Raw genomic sequence first — 20,387 nt, 5'->3', positions numbered from 1 at the left:
TAGTCTGCCAATCCGTGATCAAGACCATTCCTGATGTGATTGACTTTTTAAACTCTGAGTATAGGCCTTTAGAGGGCTCTTCCCTGGTGGCTCAGATGGTAAAGCGTCTGCCTACAATGTGGGAGACCTGGGTTCGATCCCTGGGTTGGGAAGATCTCCTGGAGAAGGCAATGGCACCCCACTCCAGTGTTCTTGCCTGGAAAATCCTATGGACAGAGGAGCCTGGTAGGCTACCGTCCATGGGGTCACAGAGTCGGACACGACTGAGTGACTTCTCTCACATAGGCCTTTACACTTCTTATTAAATATCTTATTCATGGCAGTCTATTTTTTTAGCTTGCTCAGATCTTTTTGTGTGCTAATTGTGTCATCTAGCATATTAGCTGACATCCCAGCTTTGTGTCCTCTGCAACATTAATAAACTTTTTTTCATCCTTAATTAAGAAAAATGTTGAATGTGATAAGGATAGAGGTCTTCACAATTCATTCTGTTCCATTAATCATTATTTGAGTATAACCATTCTGAGAAATAAATATCTACCTAAAGTACTGCCTATCACCCATCCTTGTTTATTCAGCTAGTCCACAGGGTATCTTGAGATACCTGGTCTGAAGTTTGTTGAAATGTTCAGAAATATCTCTGATAGGTAGTAACTCTATCAAACAAACAAAAAGAAATATTTAAGTTTGATATAACTTTTGAATTAATGTTACTGTTGCTTTTAGTTTTGCTACTTTCTTGTTTAGATTTTCAAAGCCATGCTTTTAATAACAATAAAATATAGTAATTTCAGAATTTTGTTGAAAATTAACATCCAAGTACCTCAGTCTTTATTTCTAGGAATTTACCAGATTTCTTGTCCTCAAACTAAGGGTTAACAGTGTTCATGCAAACCAGTTCCCTTGTATCCCAATGTTCATCACAGCACTGTTTATACTAGCCAGGACATGGAAACAACCTAGATGTGCATCAGCAGATGAATGGATAGGAAAGCTGTGGTACATATACACAATGGAGTGTTACTCAGCCGTTAAAAAGAATACATTTGAATCAATTCTAATGAGGTGGATGAAACTGGAGCCTATTATACAGAGTGAAGTAAGCCAGGAAGAAAAACACCAATACAGTATACTAACACATATATATGGAATTTAGAAAGATGGTAATGATAACCCTGTATGCAAGACAGCAAAAGAGACACAGATGTATAGAACGGACTTTTGGACTCTGTGGGAGAGGGAGAGGGTGGGATGATTTGAGAGAATGGCATTGAAACATTTACACTATCATGTAAGAAACGAATCGCCAGTCTATGTTCGATACAGGATACAGGATGCTTGGGGCTGGTGCACGGGGATGATCCAGAGAGATAATATGGGGTGGGAGGTGGGAGGAGGGTTCAGGATTGGGAACTCATGTACACCCATGGCAGATTCATGTCAATGTATGGCAAAACCAATATAGTATTGTAAAGCAAAATAAAGTAAAAATAAAAATTAAAAAAAAAACAACACCAGTTCCTTGGTATCAGTAGTATTAAAAGCTGTTATAAAATTGGCAAGAAAAAAGGAAAAATAAAAACATTAGCATATATGCCTTTTTTCTTGACCAATCTTACCACAGTTTTTCAACAATGTCAATACTAGATTTTATCAATAGAATTACAATAGAAAATGAACTTGGTGCCAATGAAAAAAACTAGGAAGAAATAGATAATTTTGTCAGAATATAAATTTCAAAATTGACTCAAGAAGGTATAGAAAGCCTGTTGAAATAATAAAAGAACTGTTGAAATAAGAAAAAATCTACACACACACATTACTAGACTTATAGGATCCAATAACCTAGCAAACAGAAAAATAAGGGAAACTTTCTGACTTCTTTATGTTAGGGGTATAGTCTAAATTCCAAATCCAAACATGGACTAAATAACAACAAAAACAATTATAGGCAAGTTAAACTTAGAAATATATTTGCAAAATTTCTAAAAATACTAGCAAACTAAATCCAACTATGGATGAAAATACTAATATTATACCTTGGCCATGTAGATAGATTTTATGCTACAAACTGGGGATTCTATAACATTAGAAAATCTTCATTTATCACATTAGCAACATATACAAACATCTATATGATCACTTTAGTAAATGTTAGAAGAGCATTTGATAAAATTCAGTGTTCATCTGTGTTTAAAAGAAAAAAAAAACGAACAAACTAAAGGAATTTCTATAACCCAGTGAACAGTGTCTGACAGAAATCTTCAGTGAACATCACATTTAATGGTGAAATGTTAGAAATATTCGTTGTATGGTAAAGAATAAGACTTTAAAAAAAAATTTTTTTAAGATCCCATTTATGTAATAATGGAAACCATAAGGTGTCTAAGAGTGAATCTTATGATAAAGCTGAAGATATGTTTGTAGGAAAGGACTTAAAAGAAGTCTTAATGAAAAGATATTCCAGATCCATGTATTTGAAAACTCATTATCATAAACATGTCTCTTCTCTCCAAATTAGCCTATAATGGAATTGAATCCACAGTAGATTGAATTCAATCTATAATGGATATAATCCACATCTCAAAAAATATTTTAATATAATTTAATAAAACTTTGTAATAATGTATAGAGGATAGAACCAAAAAAATTTGGTTGTAAATAAGGGAAAATTTAAATAGGGGAATTTACCTGATGAGATACTAAGATTTTATTCTATCTTATACTGTCCTTTTACTTTCTTATTTAGAGTGTGTCTCTTGAAAAGAGTACTTGGTTGTTTTTTTCCCCTTCAGTCTGATAATACAGTGTTTGATTTACTAATATTTAATGGAATAATCTGTATATTTGTACTTAAATCTGTCTTCTGGTAATTTGTTTTCAATTTGTCCTATCTTTTTTTTTCTGCCTTTCAGATTTATCATATATTTTATGGTATTCCAATTTTTCTTGTCTGTTGACCTCCTTCCTATAACTCTTTATCTTTTTTTAGTGGTTGTATTATCCTAATTCTAGGATTATAACATGTATCGTCACTATATTACTCTACTTTGAATTAATAGCCTATCAGTTCATGTTCAACATTAGAACTTTACCAAAGTACTTTACAAAAAGTACAGCCTCATTTGTCTTTCTCTTTTGTGTTATTATTGTGTCTATTACTTTCATCTGTTAAATTTCTACCAGTCCTTGATATTATTTTTACTTCAGTCAGTAGTCTTATTTTTTGGCCCCACCACACAGCAGTGCAGGATCTTAATAACCTGACACACAGGGATCAAACCTGTGCCCCCTTGGGACTTCCCTGGCAGTCCAGTGGTTAAGACTGTGTGCTTTCAATGCAGGACATGGCTTTGATTCCTGGTCAGTGAGCTGAGATCCCACAGTCTGTGTAGTACAGCCAAGAGATTTTTTTAAAAAGGGAAAAAGAATGTTTGAAAAAAACACTGCACCGCCTACAGTGGAGACGTGGAGTCTTAACCGCTGGACCACCATGGAAGTCCCCTAGTCAGTAGTCCTTTAGAAATTTTAATAATATTCTTTATGTTAGAAATAAATATATTTACCCTCTTTAGTGCTCTTCATTCCTTCCCACAGATCCAGAATTCAACTAGGAATTATCAAGTACTTCATTTAATATTTTTTGTACTATGAGTCTGTGTGTGTGCTAAGTCACTTCAGTTGTGTCCAGCTCTTTGCATTGATAACAAATATTTTCAGTTTTTGTCTTTATTTTGCTGTCACGTTTAGAGGATATTTTTATTGAAAATAAAATTATTTATTTTTTCATTCGGCACATCAAAGATGTCATTCCATTGTCTTTTGGCTTCCACTGGTAATGATGAGAAGTCAATTTTGATTCTTCTTGTTGTTTTGCTGCATATAAGATGTTTCTTGCTTGACTGCTTTTAATTTTTTTCTCTTTCTTTAATTTTCAGCAGTCAACTAAGGTGTGCCTTGGTGGGATCTTCGTTGTATTTATCCAACTTATGGTTCACTGAACTTCCTGGATCTGTGGGTTTATGTCTTTCATAGATTTTAGATATTTTTCAGCCATATCACCTTAAATTATTCGTCTCTATTATCCTCTTTGTCTTCCTCTTCTGGGATTTTAATTACATGTATTGATATTTCAGACTAGTTTGATATTGTTTCACAGGTGCATGATGCTCTGTTTTGTTTTCAGCTTCCCCCTACTCTGTTTCATATTGGATTATTTCTATTGACCTGTCTCTTGAAGTTCACTGACCTTTTCTTGTGTTGTGTCTAATATGATGTTAAACCCATCAGGTGAATTCTTTATTTCAGATATGGTGTTTTTTCAGTTGTGGAATTTTCATTGTGTTTCTTTTAATAGTTTACATTTCTCTGTTAATTCCCTTTCCTTTCACCCATTTTGTCCATCTTATCACTGAATTCGCTAGTCAGTTTATAATTCCAGCACTTGGGTCATCTGTAGATCTGCTTCAAATGACGTTTTTTTTTGCTAAGTTTTTGTTTTTTAGAAGAGGTTTTATTTTTTAATTTTTATTGAAGTATACTTGATTTACAGAATTACTTTAATCTCAGGTAGATAGCATAGTGGTTCAGTATTTTTATAGATTATGAGTTATAATATAACTCCATTAAAAGTTATTAAAAAATAATGGCCATAATTCCCTGTGCTATTCAAGTGACTTTGTGTGTTTGACACTGTGCTTAAGAACAACAGACACTGAACGGGCGGGGGCGGGCTGGCGTGGCTGGCGTGGCTGGCAGGGCCGGCGGACTTTAAAAAAAAACAACAACAACAGATACTGAAGTAGGTGGGTTTTTTCCCAGAAAGAACACATTTTCTTTGTCTAATAGCTAGGATAAGAGATCACTTCAGTCCAACTAAGGGTAAAGTTGTAGGTTTATTTTAATAGTTTCAGCTTTACCTCTGATTTCACATATTTGAGAGTGAGATCAGTTCCTTCCTTCATCAGAGCTTAATCTAAGTACCCAAGACCATAGAAACCTTTTTTTGCTTTTTAGCTCACGCCCAGTTTCCTGTGAAACTCCACTGAGGGGTTGATTTCCTTGATCTTATTTTGAGTTGAGCTGGGTGGGGACTGGGATACTCAGTTGCACTTCAACTCTGCTACACATAACAACGTGGGTAAATCTCAGACACATTATGATGAGTGAAAGAAGCCAGATATAAGTGAGTACCAACTGTATGGTTCCATTTACATGATGTTAAGGCAAAATTTATTATGTGAGAAATAATGACCATGCTATCTTTGGGAAGGAGAAAGGGGTAATGACTAGGAGGGGGCATCAGAAGGGCCTGTCTCGAGTGCTGGTGACACTCTGTTCCTGTGAAAATCTATTGGACCATATACTTACGATTTGTAATCTTTTCTGTATGTATGTAAAAACCATAATCACAGAAAACTAGTCAGTCTAACCATACTAGGACCACAGCCTTGTCTACCTCAATGAAACTAAGCCATGTCGTGTGGGGCCACCCAAGACGGGCGGGTCATGGTGGAGAGGTCTCACAGAATGTGGTCCACTGGAGTAGGGAATGGCAAACCAGTATTCTTGCCTTGAGAACCCCATGAACAGTATGAAAAGGCAAAAAGATAGGATACTGAAAGAGGAACGCCCCAGGTCAGTAGGTGCCCAGTATGCTACTGGAGATCAGTGGAGAAATAACTCCAGAAAGAATGAAAGGATGAAGCCAAAGCAAAAACAATACCGAGTTGTGGATATGACTGGCAATAGAAGAAAGGTCCAATGCTGTAAAGAGCAATATTGCATAGGAACCTGGAATGTCAGGTCCATGAATCAAGGCAAATTGGAAGTGGTCGAACAGGAGATGGCAAGAGTGAACGTTGACATTCTAGGAATCAGCAAACTAAAATGGACTGGAGTGGGTGAATTTAACTCAGATGACCATTATATCTACTACTGCGGGCAGGAATCCCTCAGAAGAAATGGAGTAGCCATCATGGTCAACAGAAGAGTCCGAAATGCAGTACTTGGATGCAATCTCAAAAACGACACAATGATCTCTGTTCGTTTTCAAGGCAAACCATTCAATATCACGGTAATCCAAGTCTATGCCCCAACCAGTAACGCTGAAGAAGCTGAACGGTTCTATGAAGACCTACAAGACCTTTTAGAACTAACACCCAAAAAAGATATCCTTTCATTATAGGGGACTGGAATGCAAAAGTAGGAAGTCAAGAAACACCTGAGGTAACAGGCAAATTTGGCCTTGGAATGCAGAATGAAGCAGGGCAAAGACTAACAGAGTTTTGCCAAGAAAATGCACTGGTCATAGCAAACACCCTCTTCCGACAACAAGAGAAGATTTTACACATGGACATCATCAGATGGTCAATAGCGAAATCAGATTGATTATATTCTTTGCCGCCAAAGATGGAGAAGCTCTATACAGTCAACAAAAACAAGACCAGGAGCTGACTGTGGCTCAGATCATGAACTCCTTATTGCCAAATTCAGACATAAATTGAAGAAAATAGGGAAAACCACCTAGACCATTCAGGTATGACCTAAATCAAATCCCTTATAATTATACAGTGGAAGTGAGAAATAGATTTAAGGGACTAGATCTGATAGATGAGTGCCTGTTGAACTATGGACGGAAGTTCGTGACATTGTACAGGAGACAGAGATCAAGACCATCCCCATGGAAAAGAAATGCAAAAAAGCAAAATGGCTGTCTGAAGAGGTAAGAGAAGTGAAAAGCAAAGGAGAAAAGGAAAGATAAAAGCATCTGAATGCAGAGTTCCAAAGAATAGCAAGAAGAGATAAGAAAGCCTTCCTCAGTGATCAATGCAAAGAAATAGAGGAAAACAACAGAATGGGAAAGACTAGAGATCTCTTCAAGAGAATTAGAGATACCATTTCATGCAAAGATGGGCTCGATAAAGGACAGAAATGGTATGGACCTAACAGAAGCAGAATATTAAGAAGAGGTGGCAAGAATACACAGAAGAACTGTACAAAAAAGATCTTCATGACCAAGATAATCAGGATGGTGTGATCACTCACCTAGAGCCAGACATCCTGGAATGTGAAGTCAAGTGGACCTTAGAAAGCATCACTATGAACAAAACTAGTGGAGGTGATGGCATTCCAGTTGAGCTATTTCAAATCCCGAAAGATGATGCTGTGAAAGTGCTGCACTCAATATGCCAGCAAATTTGGAAAACTCAGCAGTGGCCACAGGACTGGAAAAGGTCAGTTTTCATTCCAATCCCAAAGAAAGGCAATGCCAAAGAATGCTCAAACTACCGCACAGTTGCAGTCATCTCACATGCTAGTAAAGTAGTGCTCAAAATTCTCCAAGCCAGGCTTCAGCAATACGTGAACCGTGAACCTCCAGATGTTCAAGCTGGTTTTAAAAAAGGCAGAGGAACCAGAGATCAAATTGCCAACATCTGCTGGATCATGGAAAAAGCAAGAGAGTTCCAGAAAAACATTTATTTCTGCTTTATTGACTATGCCAAAGCCTTTGACTGTGTGGATCACAATAAACTGTGGAAAATTCTGAAAGAGATGGGAATATCAGACCACCTGACCTGCCTCTTGAGAAACCTATATGCAGATCAAGAAGCAACAGTTAGAACTGGACATGGAACAACAGACTGGTTCCAAATAGGAAAAGGAGTACGTCAAGGCTGTATATTGTCCTCCTGCTTATGTAACTTATATGCAGAGTACATCATGAGAAACCCTGGACTGGAAGAAACACAAGCTGGAATCAAGATTGCCGGGAGAAATATCAATAACCTCAGATATGCAGATGACACCAGCCTTATGGCAGAAAGTTAAGAGGAACTAAAAAGCGTCTTGATGAAAGTGAAAGAGGAGAGTGAAAAAGTTGGCTTAAAGCTCAACATTCAGAAAATGAAGATCATGGCATCTGGTCCCTTCACTTCATGGGAAATAGATGGGGAAACAGTGGAAACAGTGTCAGGCTATTTTGGGGGGGCTCCAGAATCACTGCAAATGGTGACTGCAGCCATGAAATTAAAAGACGCTTACTCCTTGGAAGAAAAGTTATAACCAACCTAGATAGCGTATTGAAAAGCAGAAACATTACTTTGCCAACAAAGGTCCGTCTAGTCAAGGCTATGGTCATGTATGGATGTGAGAGATGGACTGTGAAGAAAGCTGAGTGCCGAAGAATTGATGCTTTTGAACTGTGGTGGTGGAGAAGACTTTTGAGAGTCCCTTGGACTGCAAGGAGATCAGCCCTGGGATTTCTTTGGAAGGAATGATGCTAAGGCTGAAACTCCATACTTTGGCCACCCTCATGCAAAGAGTTGACTCATTGGAAAAGACTCTGATGCTGAGAGGGATTGGGGGCAGGAGGAGAAGGGGACAACAGGATGAGATGGCTGGATGGCATCACTGACTCGATGGATGTCAGTCTGAGTGAACTCCGGAAGTTGGTGATGGACAGGAAGGCCTGGCGTGCTGCAATTCATGGGGTCTCAAAAGAGTCAGACACGACTGAGCGACTGAACTGAACTGAACTGTATGTATGTTGTAGTTCAAAAACAAAGAAGGTGTGTATGATGGAGGAGCTCTTGCACACACACACGCACAAATGTTAAAAAGAAAAACCAAGCTATAGTATAGAAGATATTTGTAAGGCTACAGCAAAGTATTTGTACCCAGGATATTTTTTTTTCTACAAATCAAAAGGAAAAGGGCGGAAGGAAAAATAGAAATCCAATAGAAAATGAGCAAAGATAAGAAAAAGCAAATAAGAAGAGGCGTGAGTGGCCCATGAAAATGAAAAGGTATTCAACCTCATTAGTAATCATGGAAATACAAGTTAAAACCGTATTGAGATACCATTTCACACCAACGAGATTGACCAAAACTGTCTAACAATACCAAGTTGGTGAGAATATGAGGGAGCAGAAACTTTCATATACCGCAAATGATACTGTATTAGATTTAGAGATCAAATCATCAGTTTTTGACTTGGAGATATACTAATTCTAAATTCAACAATTTTACTTCTACAAAGAAAAATACGATTTATTATAAAGATTTTCTCCCAGATGTGCCTATGGATACATGCACAAAGATGTGCATTATAAATTTGTTTATAATAGCAAAGAATTGGAAACAGACCTAAATAACCATCATTAGAGAAATGGAGAAATATAGCAGTTAAAATGAATAAAGTAGATTACATCAACATAATAAAATCTTGAAGACATAATATTGAATGAACAAAGCAAGTAGCAAGTATACACCATGAAAGCACCTTAATTTTGAAATAGTCCATACTATGTATGCTCAGTTGCTCAGCCATGTCTCACTCTTTTGACCCCAGTACTGTAGTCCACCAGGCTTCTCTGTCCATGGAATTTTCCAGGCAACAATACTGGAGTGGGTTGCCATTTCCTCCTATAGGGGATCTTCTTGACCATATATGGTAAAAGTATAAAAATAATAGTCAGGGACTTCCTTGGCGATCCAGTGGTTAAGATTCCACACTTCATGGGAAATTAAGATACTGCATGCCACACAGCATGGCCAATAAATAAATAAAAATATAGTCAGGGAGAATATTCCCCCAATTTCAGAATAGCTGTTACCACTGGGCAGGGAAAGGAATAAGGACAAAAAAAAGTACATATGGCAAACGTTAACATTTATTAAATCTGGGAAGTTGGTATATGGTTATTTAATATATGTAATACTCACTGTACCCTCTTGTTTATTTGAAATAGTTTTTTTTTTTTTTTTAAGTTAGACACTTGGGCCAACATGTGAAGTGTATTGGAAGCCTTTCTCTCTTTTCCAAACACTATTCATCTTTTTAATTCTTTACAGATACAGCTTTCATTGTCATTTTGCATCTATATATTGCTTTGTGTCCTCTCACCAGCAGATCAAGTAGGAAGGTAAGTTTTGATGTAATCTCCTCTGGTCTTCCTTCTGTCTTACCCTCCAGGGTTCATGGAAGAGCTCAACAATATCTTTTCAATATGCTTTTTAATCAAACTTCAAATATTACTCTCCAACAGAAATGTCTTTAAGTTCATCAACCAAGTGACTGATTTAGAATTTAATAATAAGTGAAAAGTTGCCTTCTCTCTTATTTCACATTTCTGCTAAAAAAATGATGATAGGTATTTTTTAAGATTTAAATAATGTTGCTTACTACTTCAGTTGATACTTGTATGGATAAATAGGTACAAAGTCTATTTTTATACTCTGCATTTTTTAAATTTCAGAAATACAATAATACAAATACTTTTAAAAAACTTACCAAGTCATGTTATTCTAGCTTATTAACTGTTTCCAGATATTTATTGAGGATTTTTAATTTTAGAAGCAGAAAAATTATGTCAGTGTCAGGGACTTGTTTTGTGAAGTAGAGTATTGGAAATACTCATATCTTACAGATTATGCCTGGGAGAAGTCAGAAGTTTACTTACGTAAATAAACATGCTAGAGTCCCTCCCACTGGTTGAATAACTTGGTTGTTAAGCTGTGTGCTAGGCAACAGACTTTCTCTTCCTTTTCTCAGATGAAGTTCAGAGAGTAAAGTTATTTTTGTTGTTATCGTTTTGTTACTGTTTTACTTGCAGATTAAACACTTTAAGATGAGAAAAGTTGATCTCTGTTTGAGCTCTGAAGGGACTGAAGTTATTTTAGCTACATCAAGTGATGAAAAACACCCACCTGAAAATATGATTGATGGGTAAGAGTTACTCTTTTTTCTTCATTAAAGTCTTAACATTAGGTCAGTGAACGCTATGAGTACTGAGATTACGTATTTTACAACAACTAGCACTGTTAACCATAGTTTAATAAATGTTTGGTGAACTGAATTACTTGATTACCCACTTTAGTACAATCTTGGAGCTAATTCAGTTGCATATATTTTTAAGTTTTTTATTTTCTTTATAATTCCTAAACTGAACTTTTTCTGATAATAGTTATTTAAAATGTGGTCTGTCAAGGCACAATTTCAAACAACAACTACCTCATTTTTTGGAAGTATACATTTTAATATCTGGTTTTATTCCGAATTTTTATTGGTAAATAGGAATGTAAACATTACAACTTCCTATCTACTGCCTGTTTTCTTTCTAGTCTAAGCAATTTTTGCTGAACTGAATGCTTCACTTCTTGCTATCCACCTGCATTTTTCAGTTCTTAGCTTCTTGATATCATTCCAGTTATCACTCTTTACTGTGCTAGAGCTTATTCTAGATAGAGACACATATCATTCTCAGACTTTTAAGTTCTAAGAAAAAAGTAAATGGTTAATGGAAGAACTCCTTAAAAAATAAAACAAACTGAGGTATATAGAACTTCCCTCATGGTCCAAGAGTTATTACTCCTCACTTCCCTATAGGGGCCGAGAGTTTGATCCCTAGTTGGGGAACTAAGACCCCACATGTCACTTGGTGCAGCAAAAAACAAATTTTTTTATTTTAATTGAGGTATAATTGACTTACAGTATCATGTAAGTTCAGGTGTACAGTGTAGTGATTCACAATTTTAAAGGTTATATTCATGTATAGTTATTATAAAATATTGGCTATAATTGCCGTGTTACACAATATATCCTTCAGTTCAGTTCAGTTCAGTTGCTTAGTCGTGTCCGACTCTTTGCGACCCCATGAACCACAGCACGCCAGGCCTCCCTGTCCATCACCAACTCCTGGAGTCCACCCAAGGCCATGTCCATCAAGTCGATGTTGCCATCCAACCATCTCATCCTCTGTCTTCCCCTTCTTCTCCTGCCCTCAATCTTTCTCAGCATCAGGGTCTTTTCCAATGAGTCAGCTCTTCGCATCAGGTGGCCAAAGTACTGGAGTTTCAGCTTCAACATCAGTCCTTCCAAAGAACACCCAGGACTGATCTCCTTCAGAATGGACTGGTTGGATCTCCTTGCAGTCCAAGGGACTCTCGAGAGTCTTCTCCAACACCACAGTTGGCACTCAGCTTTCTTTGGAGCTTATTTATTTTATTCATAGTAGTTTGTACCTCTTAGTCCCTACCCTATCTTACCCCTCCCCATTTCCCTCTCCCCACCAATTTGTTCTCTTTATCTGTACATCTCTTTCTTTTTTGTTGTATTCACTAGTTTATTTTTTAGATTCCACATGTAAGAGGTTCACAATATTTGTCTTTCTCTGACTTATTTCACTAAGCAAAGAACCTCCGCGTCCATCCAGAAAGAACTCCTTTTTTAATAGTTCTGGCTACTTTATTACCCTCTTGAGTTTTCTTCTTGGTATTTATACAGTGATCTGAGTTTGACTCGTAGAATCATATAATTTTAGAGCTGGAAGAAATTACGCATTCATCTTATCTAAACCTTTCATTTAGACTTGTGGTAAGAGAGGTACTCGTCCTAACTATTGAAAGCAGAGCCAGTTGTAACATAGATCTTGTGGCTGTTTGTGTTCTATTGTGAACTCCATGTATCTGGATAAAATTCTAGTAAATGGGCCGGTTTTTTAAGCCCAGTTTTTATCTCCTCACTGACATCTGTCCCTTCCTTCAGGCAGGCTGCTTTACCTTTTTGTTTGGCTCCAATAGCATTTGATATTTGCCTCTATTACCTTATTTATTCTTTTGTTGTATAATTATTTGTTTTTAATGTACCACTCCTCTCACAACTGGAAGTTTCTAGAAATCATGATACTATGACTTCTTCATCTTTGACTCCACAGTGTCTTAAAATATTTGTTGAGTAGCTTGTGAATCCAGAGAAGGCAATGGCACCCCACTCCAGTACTCTTGTCTGGAAAATCCCATGGATGGAGGAGCCTGGTGGGCTGTAGTCCATGGGGTCGCTAAGAGTCAGACACGACTGGTGACTTCCCTTTCACTTTTCACTTTCATGCATTGGAGAAGGAGATGGCAACCCACTCCAGTGTTCTTGCCTGGAGAATCCCAGGGATGGGGGAGCCTGGTGGGCTGCCGTCTATGGGGTTGCACAGAGTCGGACACGACTGAAGCGACTTAGCAGCAGCAGCAGCTTGTGAATTAGATCATCAAAGATTAGTCATACATACAGTCACACATACTTACATATATGCATCTGTTAATATACATTTGCATAGAGCTTTATAGTTTCGTGGATGTTATGCTATTTGACCCTCACAGTAAGCTTGGGAAATTAAAGGCCCCCCAAAAATCTTTTTTTCAACCTCATTATAAAGACAACAAAAAGATGACTAGAGGTAAAATGATTTTCTCAAAATCGCACAGATAAGCAAGTGGCAGAATCAAAACTAACACTCATGTCTTCTAACTCCCAATTTCTCAGACTTAAAAAACTTAATATACTTGCCTTTTAATCCTTAATCTGCCTTAGAAAAAAGATATAAATGTGGAAACTGCTATGAGGGTCACAGACCTATAGAAATTTACCTTAAGTTGTTTGCTAGAAATGACGATCTTCCTAAAAATACTTGTCTTTGACTGGAGATAAATCACATTTCCAAGTTAATATTAATTTACCTTATACTTTTTTGTGACCTACCTTTCTTGGGAGTATGTCTGTAGATCATTTAGATTGGCTGTTACACATAATGGATGATATATAGTATAGCTTTATCAGCCCATGCTAATGAATAAGTATGTAATATTTTTTAGATTAGACAGAACTCCTTAGTATAGCAGAGTTTTTCCGAGAGAACTCACTGGTCATAGCAAACATGCTTTTCCAACAACACAAGAGTTGATTCTACATATGGAGATCATCAGATGGTCAATACTGAAATCAGATTGATTATATTCTTTGCAGCCGAAGATGGAGAAGCTCTATACAGTCAGCAAAAACAAGACTGGGTGCTGACTGTGGTTCAGATCTTGAACTCCTTATTGCCAAATTCAGACTTAAATTGAAGAAAGTAGGGAAAACCACTAGACCATTCAGGTATAACCTAAATCAAATCCCTTGCAATTATACAGTGGAAGTGACAAACAGATTCAAGGGATTAGATATGATAGAGTGCCTGAAGAACTGTAGACAGAGGTTTGTGACATTGTACAGGAGGCAGTGATCAAGAAAAAGAAATGCAAAAAGGCAAAATGGTTGTCTGAGGAGAACTTACAAATAACTGAGAAAAGAAGAGAAGCTAAAGGAAAGATATACCGATCTGAATGCAGAGTGCCAAAGTATAGCAAAGAGATAAAAAATCCTTCCTCAGTGATCAATGCAAAGAAATAGAAGAAAACAACAGAATGGGAAAGACTAGAGAATCTTCAAGAAAATTAGAGATACCAAAGGAACATTTCATGCAAAGATGGGTACAGTGAAGGACAGAAATGGTATGGACCTAACAGAAGCAGAAGATATTAAGAAGAGGTGGCAAGAATACACAGAACTATACAAAAAATATTTTCACAACCCAGATAACCATGATGTCGTGATCACTTACCTAGAGCCAGACATCCTGGAGTCTGAAGTCAAGTGGGCCTTAGGAAGCATCACTATAACAAAGCTAGTGGAGGTGATGGAATTCCAATTGAGCTATTTCAAATCCTAAAAGATGATGCTGTTAAAGTGCTGCACTTAGTAGGCCAGCAAATTTGAAAAACTCAGCGGTGGCACAGGAATGGAACAGGTCAGTTTTCACTCCAATCCCAAAGAAAGGCAATGCCAAAGAATGTTCAAACTACCGCACAACTGCACTTATCTGACACACTAGCAAAGTAGTGCTCAAAATTCCCCAAGCCAGGCTTCAACAGTAGGTGAACCGAGAACTTCCAGATGTTCAAACTGCATTTTGAAAAGGCAGAGGAACCAGAGATCAAATTGCTAACATCTGCTGGATCATTAAAAAAGCAAGAGAGTTCCAGAAAAACATCTATTTCTGCTTTATTGACTACACCAAGGCCTTTGACTGAGTAGATCACAACAAACTGTGGAAAATTCTTCAAGAGATGGGAATACCAGACCACCTTACCGCCCTCCTGAAAAGTCTGTATGCAGATCAAGAAGCAACAGTTAGAACTGGACATGGAACAACAGACTGGTTCCAAATTAGGAAAGGAGCACATCAAGGCTATATATTGTCACCCTGCTTATTTAACTTATATGCAGAGTACATCATATGAAATGTCAGGCTGCAAGAAGCACAAGACAGAAACAAGATTGCCAGGAGAGGTATCAATAACCGTAGATATGCGGATGATACCATCCTTATGACAGAAAGTGAGGAAGAACTAAAGAGCCTCATGATGAAAGTGAAAGAAGTGAGTGAAGAAGTTGGCTTAAAACTCAACGTTCAAAAAACTAAGATCATGGCATCCAGTCCCGTTACTTCATGGCAGATAGATGGGGAAACAATGGTAACAGTGACAGACTTTATTTTCCTGGGCCCTGGAATCACTGCAGATGGTGACTGCAGCCATGAAATTAAAAGACACTTGCTCCTTGGAAGAAAAACTGTGACAAACCTAGACAGCATATTCAAAAGCAGAGACATTACTTTCCAGACAAAGGTCTGTCTAGTCAAAGCTATGGTTTTTCTAGTAATTATGTATGGATGTGAGAGTTGGACCATAAAGAAAGCTGGGCGCGGAATTGATGCTTTTGAACTGTGGCATTGGAGAAGACTCTTGAGAGTCCCTTGGGCTGCAAGGAGATCCAACCAGTCCATCGTAAAGGAAATCAACCCTGAATATTCATTAGAAGGACTGATTTTGAGCCTGAAACTCCAGTACTTTGGCCACCTGATGTGAAAAGCTGACTCATTTGAAAAGACCCTGATGCTGAGAAAGACTGAGCACAGGAGGAGAAGGGGACGACAGAGGATGAATTGGTTGGATGGCATCACCGACCCGATGGGGAGGTGAGTTTGAGCAAGCTGTAGGACTTGGTGATGGACATGGAAGCCTGGTGTGCTGCAGTCCATGGGGTCACAAAGAGTCGGACATGACTGAGCAACTCAACTAAACTAATAGAAAACTATATGGAATAAAGTAGTTACTGACCTGATATCTGAACAGAGCGTATCAGAGACTTAATTCATATCCATTTCTAACAAATACAGATAGACTCTATATGGTAGATACTAAAATTTATTATCTGCTCATAAGTTGATTTGTCCAAATGGAAGTAACCATAGAGTTATTTGGAGAAAACAATACTGTAAATTTGCCCCTAATGGACAATGTCCCCAATTCTTAATTTCCCAGAAATAGTTTTTAAAAGTGATTATATTTCTACTTCCTCTTGACTCTTTTTTGGCCCTTGGTATTTAACATGTCAATGAAAAGGAGAAAAATTCTACACAAGAAACAAAGGAGTTAAGAAAAAGTAGGAGAGAGAATTGGTTCCTTTGGCATAATGTAGAAGAATGGTAGATTTGCAGTTAAAATTCCTGAGTAAGTAGGTGAACTGTGTGTGTTACTTTGGACTAAGAATATATGTTGTTCTTTAAGCCTCAGTTTCCTGGTGTGAAAAATGGGGCTAATAACACTTTCCCTGACTCAGAATTGTGAAAAAAATTCCATGACTTTTTTCTTACTATCACATAGAGATAATAGATGTTGAATAGTCAGTAGCCATAAGGCCTTATTTTAAAGGATACTACTGTTTTAAAGACATCATTATACTTAATTATGGTGATTCAGTTATATGTTATTTTAAAATCCAAGTACATCTCTGTATATCTTTGGTATTATTATATTGATCATGTTCATTAGAAACACCGAAGAGAAAGCATAGGGCAAATAAAAATGATTTACTTAAATGAATAAAATTTCAAACCATTTAAATGTAAATAAAAATAAATTGTAAAATATTAAACATAGTATAAAAAAATAAAGAACTGTGTGTTAGGAGACCCCGATTCTATTCTTCTCTTTTTTGTAATAGCTTTATTGACATATTATTCTCATACCATAAAATTCACCCATTTAGGATATACAATTCAGTGGCTTCCACCATATTCAGAATTATGCAGCCGTCTCCACAATCCATTTTAGAACATTTCAGCATCCCAAAAGAAAACCTCATACCCCTTCACAACCACCCCCTGTCCCCACCAGCTCTAGGCAACCACTAGTCTACTTTTGTCTCTGTAGACTTGCTTATACAGACATTTCGTGTCAGTGGAATAATACATATATGTTCTTTGGATTCACAGTCAAGGTGTTGGAGATTTTTAACACCTTTCAGTAATGAAAGAGCAGCTAAACAAAAAAATTAGTAAAAATTAGCATAACATTATTGGTTACCTTGACTTATGCATTTATATAATCAGCAATGATACTTGTATATTGAACATTCACTGAAATGAACCGAGCCATTAAATAAATCTCAATAAATTTCAAAAGACTGAAATCTTAAAGAATATATTCTCCCACAAAATGGTAGTTATGTGAGGTGATGTATGTGTTAACTAACTTTATTGGGTAATCATTTTGCAGTATATATGTTATATTAAATCATAGTGTTTGTTCAGGCTCCCGTTGTGGTTCAGCTGGTAAAGAATCCGCCTGCAATGCAGGAAACTTGGGTTCAATCCCAGGTCTGGGAAGATTCCCTGGAGAAGGGATAGGCTACCCATTCCAGTATTCTGGCCTGGAGAATTCCATGGACTGTGCAGTCCATGGGGTTGCAAAGAGTCGGACACGACTGAGCGACTTTCACACACAGTGTTTGTACACCTTAAAGTTACATAATGTTACATGTCAATTATATCTCAGTTAAGCTGGGAAGGAAAAGAATATGTTCTCTGACCATTATGTAATTAAATTAGAAATAAATAACAGAAAGGCATCTGGATACACCCAAAACTTAGAAATTAAACATGGCACTTCAAAATAACCAGTGGGTCAAAGAAGAAATCACAAGGGATACTAGAAAATATTTATAACTGAATGATAATGAAAAAAATATATATAGCCACATTTGTGGGATATAGTTAAATCAATACATTAAAGGAAGGTAATAGCATAAATACTTAAAATGGAGAATATTTTAAAAACCAATAACTTCTACCTTAGGAAGCTAGGTAACAAGGAGAAAATTATACCAAAAGAAAGTAGAAGACAAAAATAACAAAGATAAGAGCAGAAATCAATGAAATAGAAAATAGACAACTAGAAAAAATTATCAAAGCCAGAAGTTCATTATGTGAAAAAATTAATAAAAGGTATAAACCTCTAGCAAGACTTACTAAAATATAAAGAAAAAATGCAAATTACCAGTATCAGAATTGAAACAATCATTAGAGATTCTAAAAGAGTAGTAAGTCAATATCAAGAACAAATTTAGGCTAATAAACTTGACAACTTAGATGAAATGCACAGTTTTTGAAAAACTCCAGCTATAAAAATGACATAAGATGAAATTTAGAAATCTGAATAGCTTATGTCAATTATATAAATTAAAATATATAAAATATTTAGAGAGAAAATAGTACCAATATTCCATAAATTCTTTCAAAAACGGAGGAGGGAAACATTTTCAAAATTGTCTTATGAGAACAATTATAACCCTGATCCCAAAACCTTACAAAGACATTACAAGAAAGTACAATTAAAAAACAATATCCTTTATAAACATAGATATAAACCATTATAAATTGAATTCAGCAAATGGAGTTTATCATAAGAATGCAAGATTGCCCTGTTCACCATATTATCACAGGAGTACAGATTGAGTGTAATTTACTGTATTGCCAGAGCGAGAGAGAAAAAAATCATATGGTCATTCCAGAAAATCATTAGAATTCAGCACCAAACATTATAACAATTCTCAAAAAATTAAAAAGAGGAGGAAACTTTCTCAGTCTGATAAAGGCATCTACTAAAAATTTTCAACTTAATGGTGAAATAGTAAGTGCTTTCCTAATGAAACAAATGAGTGTATATGACAAAACAGAAATAGACTCACAGAAAGCAAACTAAGTGGATTTAAATGGAGAGAAGGAAGCAGGGAGGGGCATGATAGGGGTATGAGATTAAGAGATACAAACTACTACATATAAAATAGATAAGCAATGAGAATATTTTGTATAGCACAGGGAAATATGACCATTATTTTGTAATAACCTAACATGGAGTATAATCTATAAAAATATTGAATCACCATGCTATATACCTGAAACTAATATAATACTATAAATCAACTGTATTCAATATCAAAAAAATGTTCCTCCCGACTAAGGTCCATCTAGTCAAGGCTGTGGTTATTCCTGTGGTCATGCATGCATGTAAGAGTTGGACTGTGAAGAAGGCTGAGCGCCGAAAAATTGATGCGTTTGAACTGTGGTGTTGGAGAAGACTCTTGAGAGTCCCTTGGACTGCAAGGAGATCCAACCAGTCCATTCTGAAGGAGATCAACCCTGGGATTTCTTTGGAGGGAATGATGCTAAAGCTGAAACTCCAGTACTTTGGCCACCTCATGCGAAGAGTTGGCTCATTGGAAAAGACTCTGATGCTGGGAGGGATTGGGGGCAGGAGGAGAAGGGGCCGACAGACGATGAGATGGCTGGATGGCATCACTGACTCGATGGATGTGAGTCTGAGTGAACTCCGGGAGTTGGTGATGGACAGGGAGGCCCGTCGTGTTGTGATTCATGGGGTCGCAAAGAGTTGGACACGACTGAGCGACTGAACTGAACTGAAGACTGGAAACAAATCAAGGATGTTCTCACCATTTCTATTCAATATTGTGCTGGAATTCTTGGCCAATGCAATAAGGCAAGAAAAAGACATAGAAATCATAAAGACTGAAAAGAAAGCAAAGTTGGTTTTTGTTCAGTACAGTATATTACTTATATGTGGAATCTAAAAACTTAGTGGACTAGTGAATATAACAAAAAGAGAAGCAGACTCACAGATACAGAAAACAAACTAGCGTTTACCAGTAGGGAGAGGAGAGAGGGGCAAACTATTGAATATAAAATAAGCTCAAGGATATATTACACAACATGGGTAATATAGCCAATATTTTGTAATAACTGTAAATGGAAAGTAATCTTTAAAATTAAAATGTTAAAAGAAAATTAGTAGGTATATTATAATGAGGATAATGATCAAAATGCACCCTTATAGTATTTCCCCAAAGAGTGTTCTATTCTTGATGGCAACAAGGAAAATACGTTTTGGAATGAGCCCTCTTTATATGTATCTTGTAACAAAGTAGCCTTTTTAACTATTCATAATATTTATTTGAGTTTCAGTTTCTCCAGGGGTTTGTGTGTGTGTGTGTTTATAAAACAGGAGCTGTTGACTACTTGAAAAAAAAAATGTCTTTGTTCACATATTGTATGACTCTACATAACCCTAAGGAATCTACAAATATCTGCTAGAGCTAAAAGTGGATTTAGCAAAGTCAATACACAAAAAGCAATTGTATTACCATATATTAGCAGGAA

At 36.6% G+C, this 20,387-nt stretch overlaps 1 protein-coding gene across 5 annotated transcripts in view; it reads left to right on the top strand.

Moving 5' to 3' along the window:
- Positions 1-20,387, top strand: part of HSPB11 (heat shock protein family B (small) member 11) — a 36,385-nt gene that overhangs the window by 3,791 nt on the left and 12,207 nt on the right. For all 5 annotated transcript variants that reach the window (XM_005678383.3, XM_018044395.1, XM_018044401.1 and 2 more), the window contains exons 2-3: positions 9,856-9,926; positions 10,617-10,729. In XM_005678383.3, the coding sequence (XP_005678440.1) occupies positions 10,632-10,729 (98 nt within the window). In that variant the 5' untranslated portion in view covers positions 9,856-9,926; positions 10,617-10,631. The remainder of the gene's footprint in view (positions 1-9,855; positions 9,927-10,616; positions 10,730-20,387) is intronic.

This window comes from Capra hircus, chromosome 3, assembly GCF_001704415.2.
Source record: "Capra hircus breed San Clemente chromosome 3, ASM170441v1, whole genome shotgun sequence".
NCBI lineage: Eukaryota > Metazoa > Chordata > Mammalia > Artiodactyla > Bovidae > Capra > Capra hircus.
The sequence above is the reverse complement of the archived record's forward strand: the minus strand, read 5'-3'. Positions and strand labels throughout refer to the sequence as shown.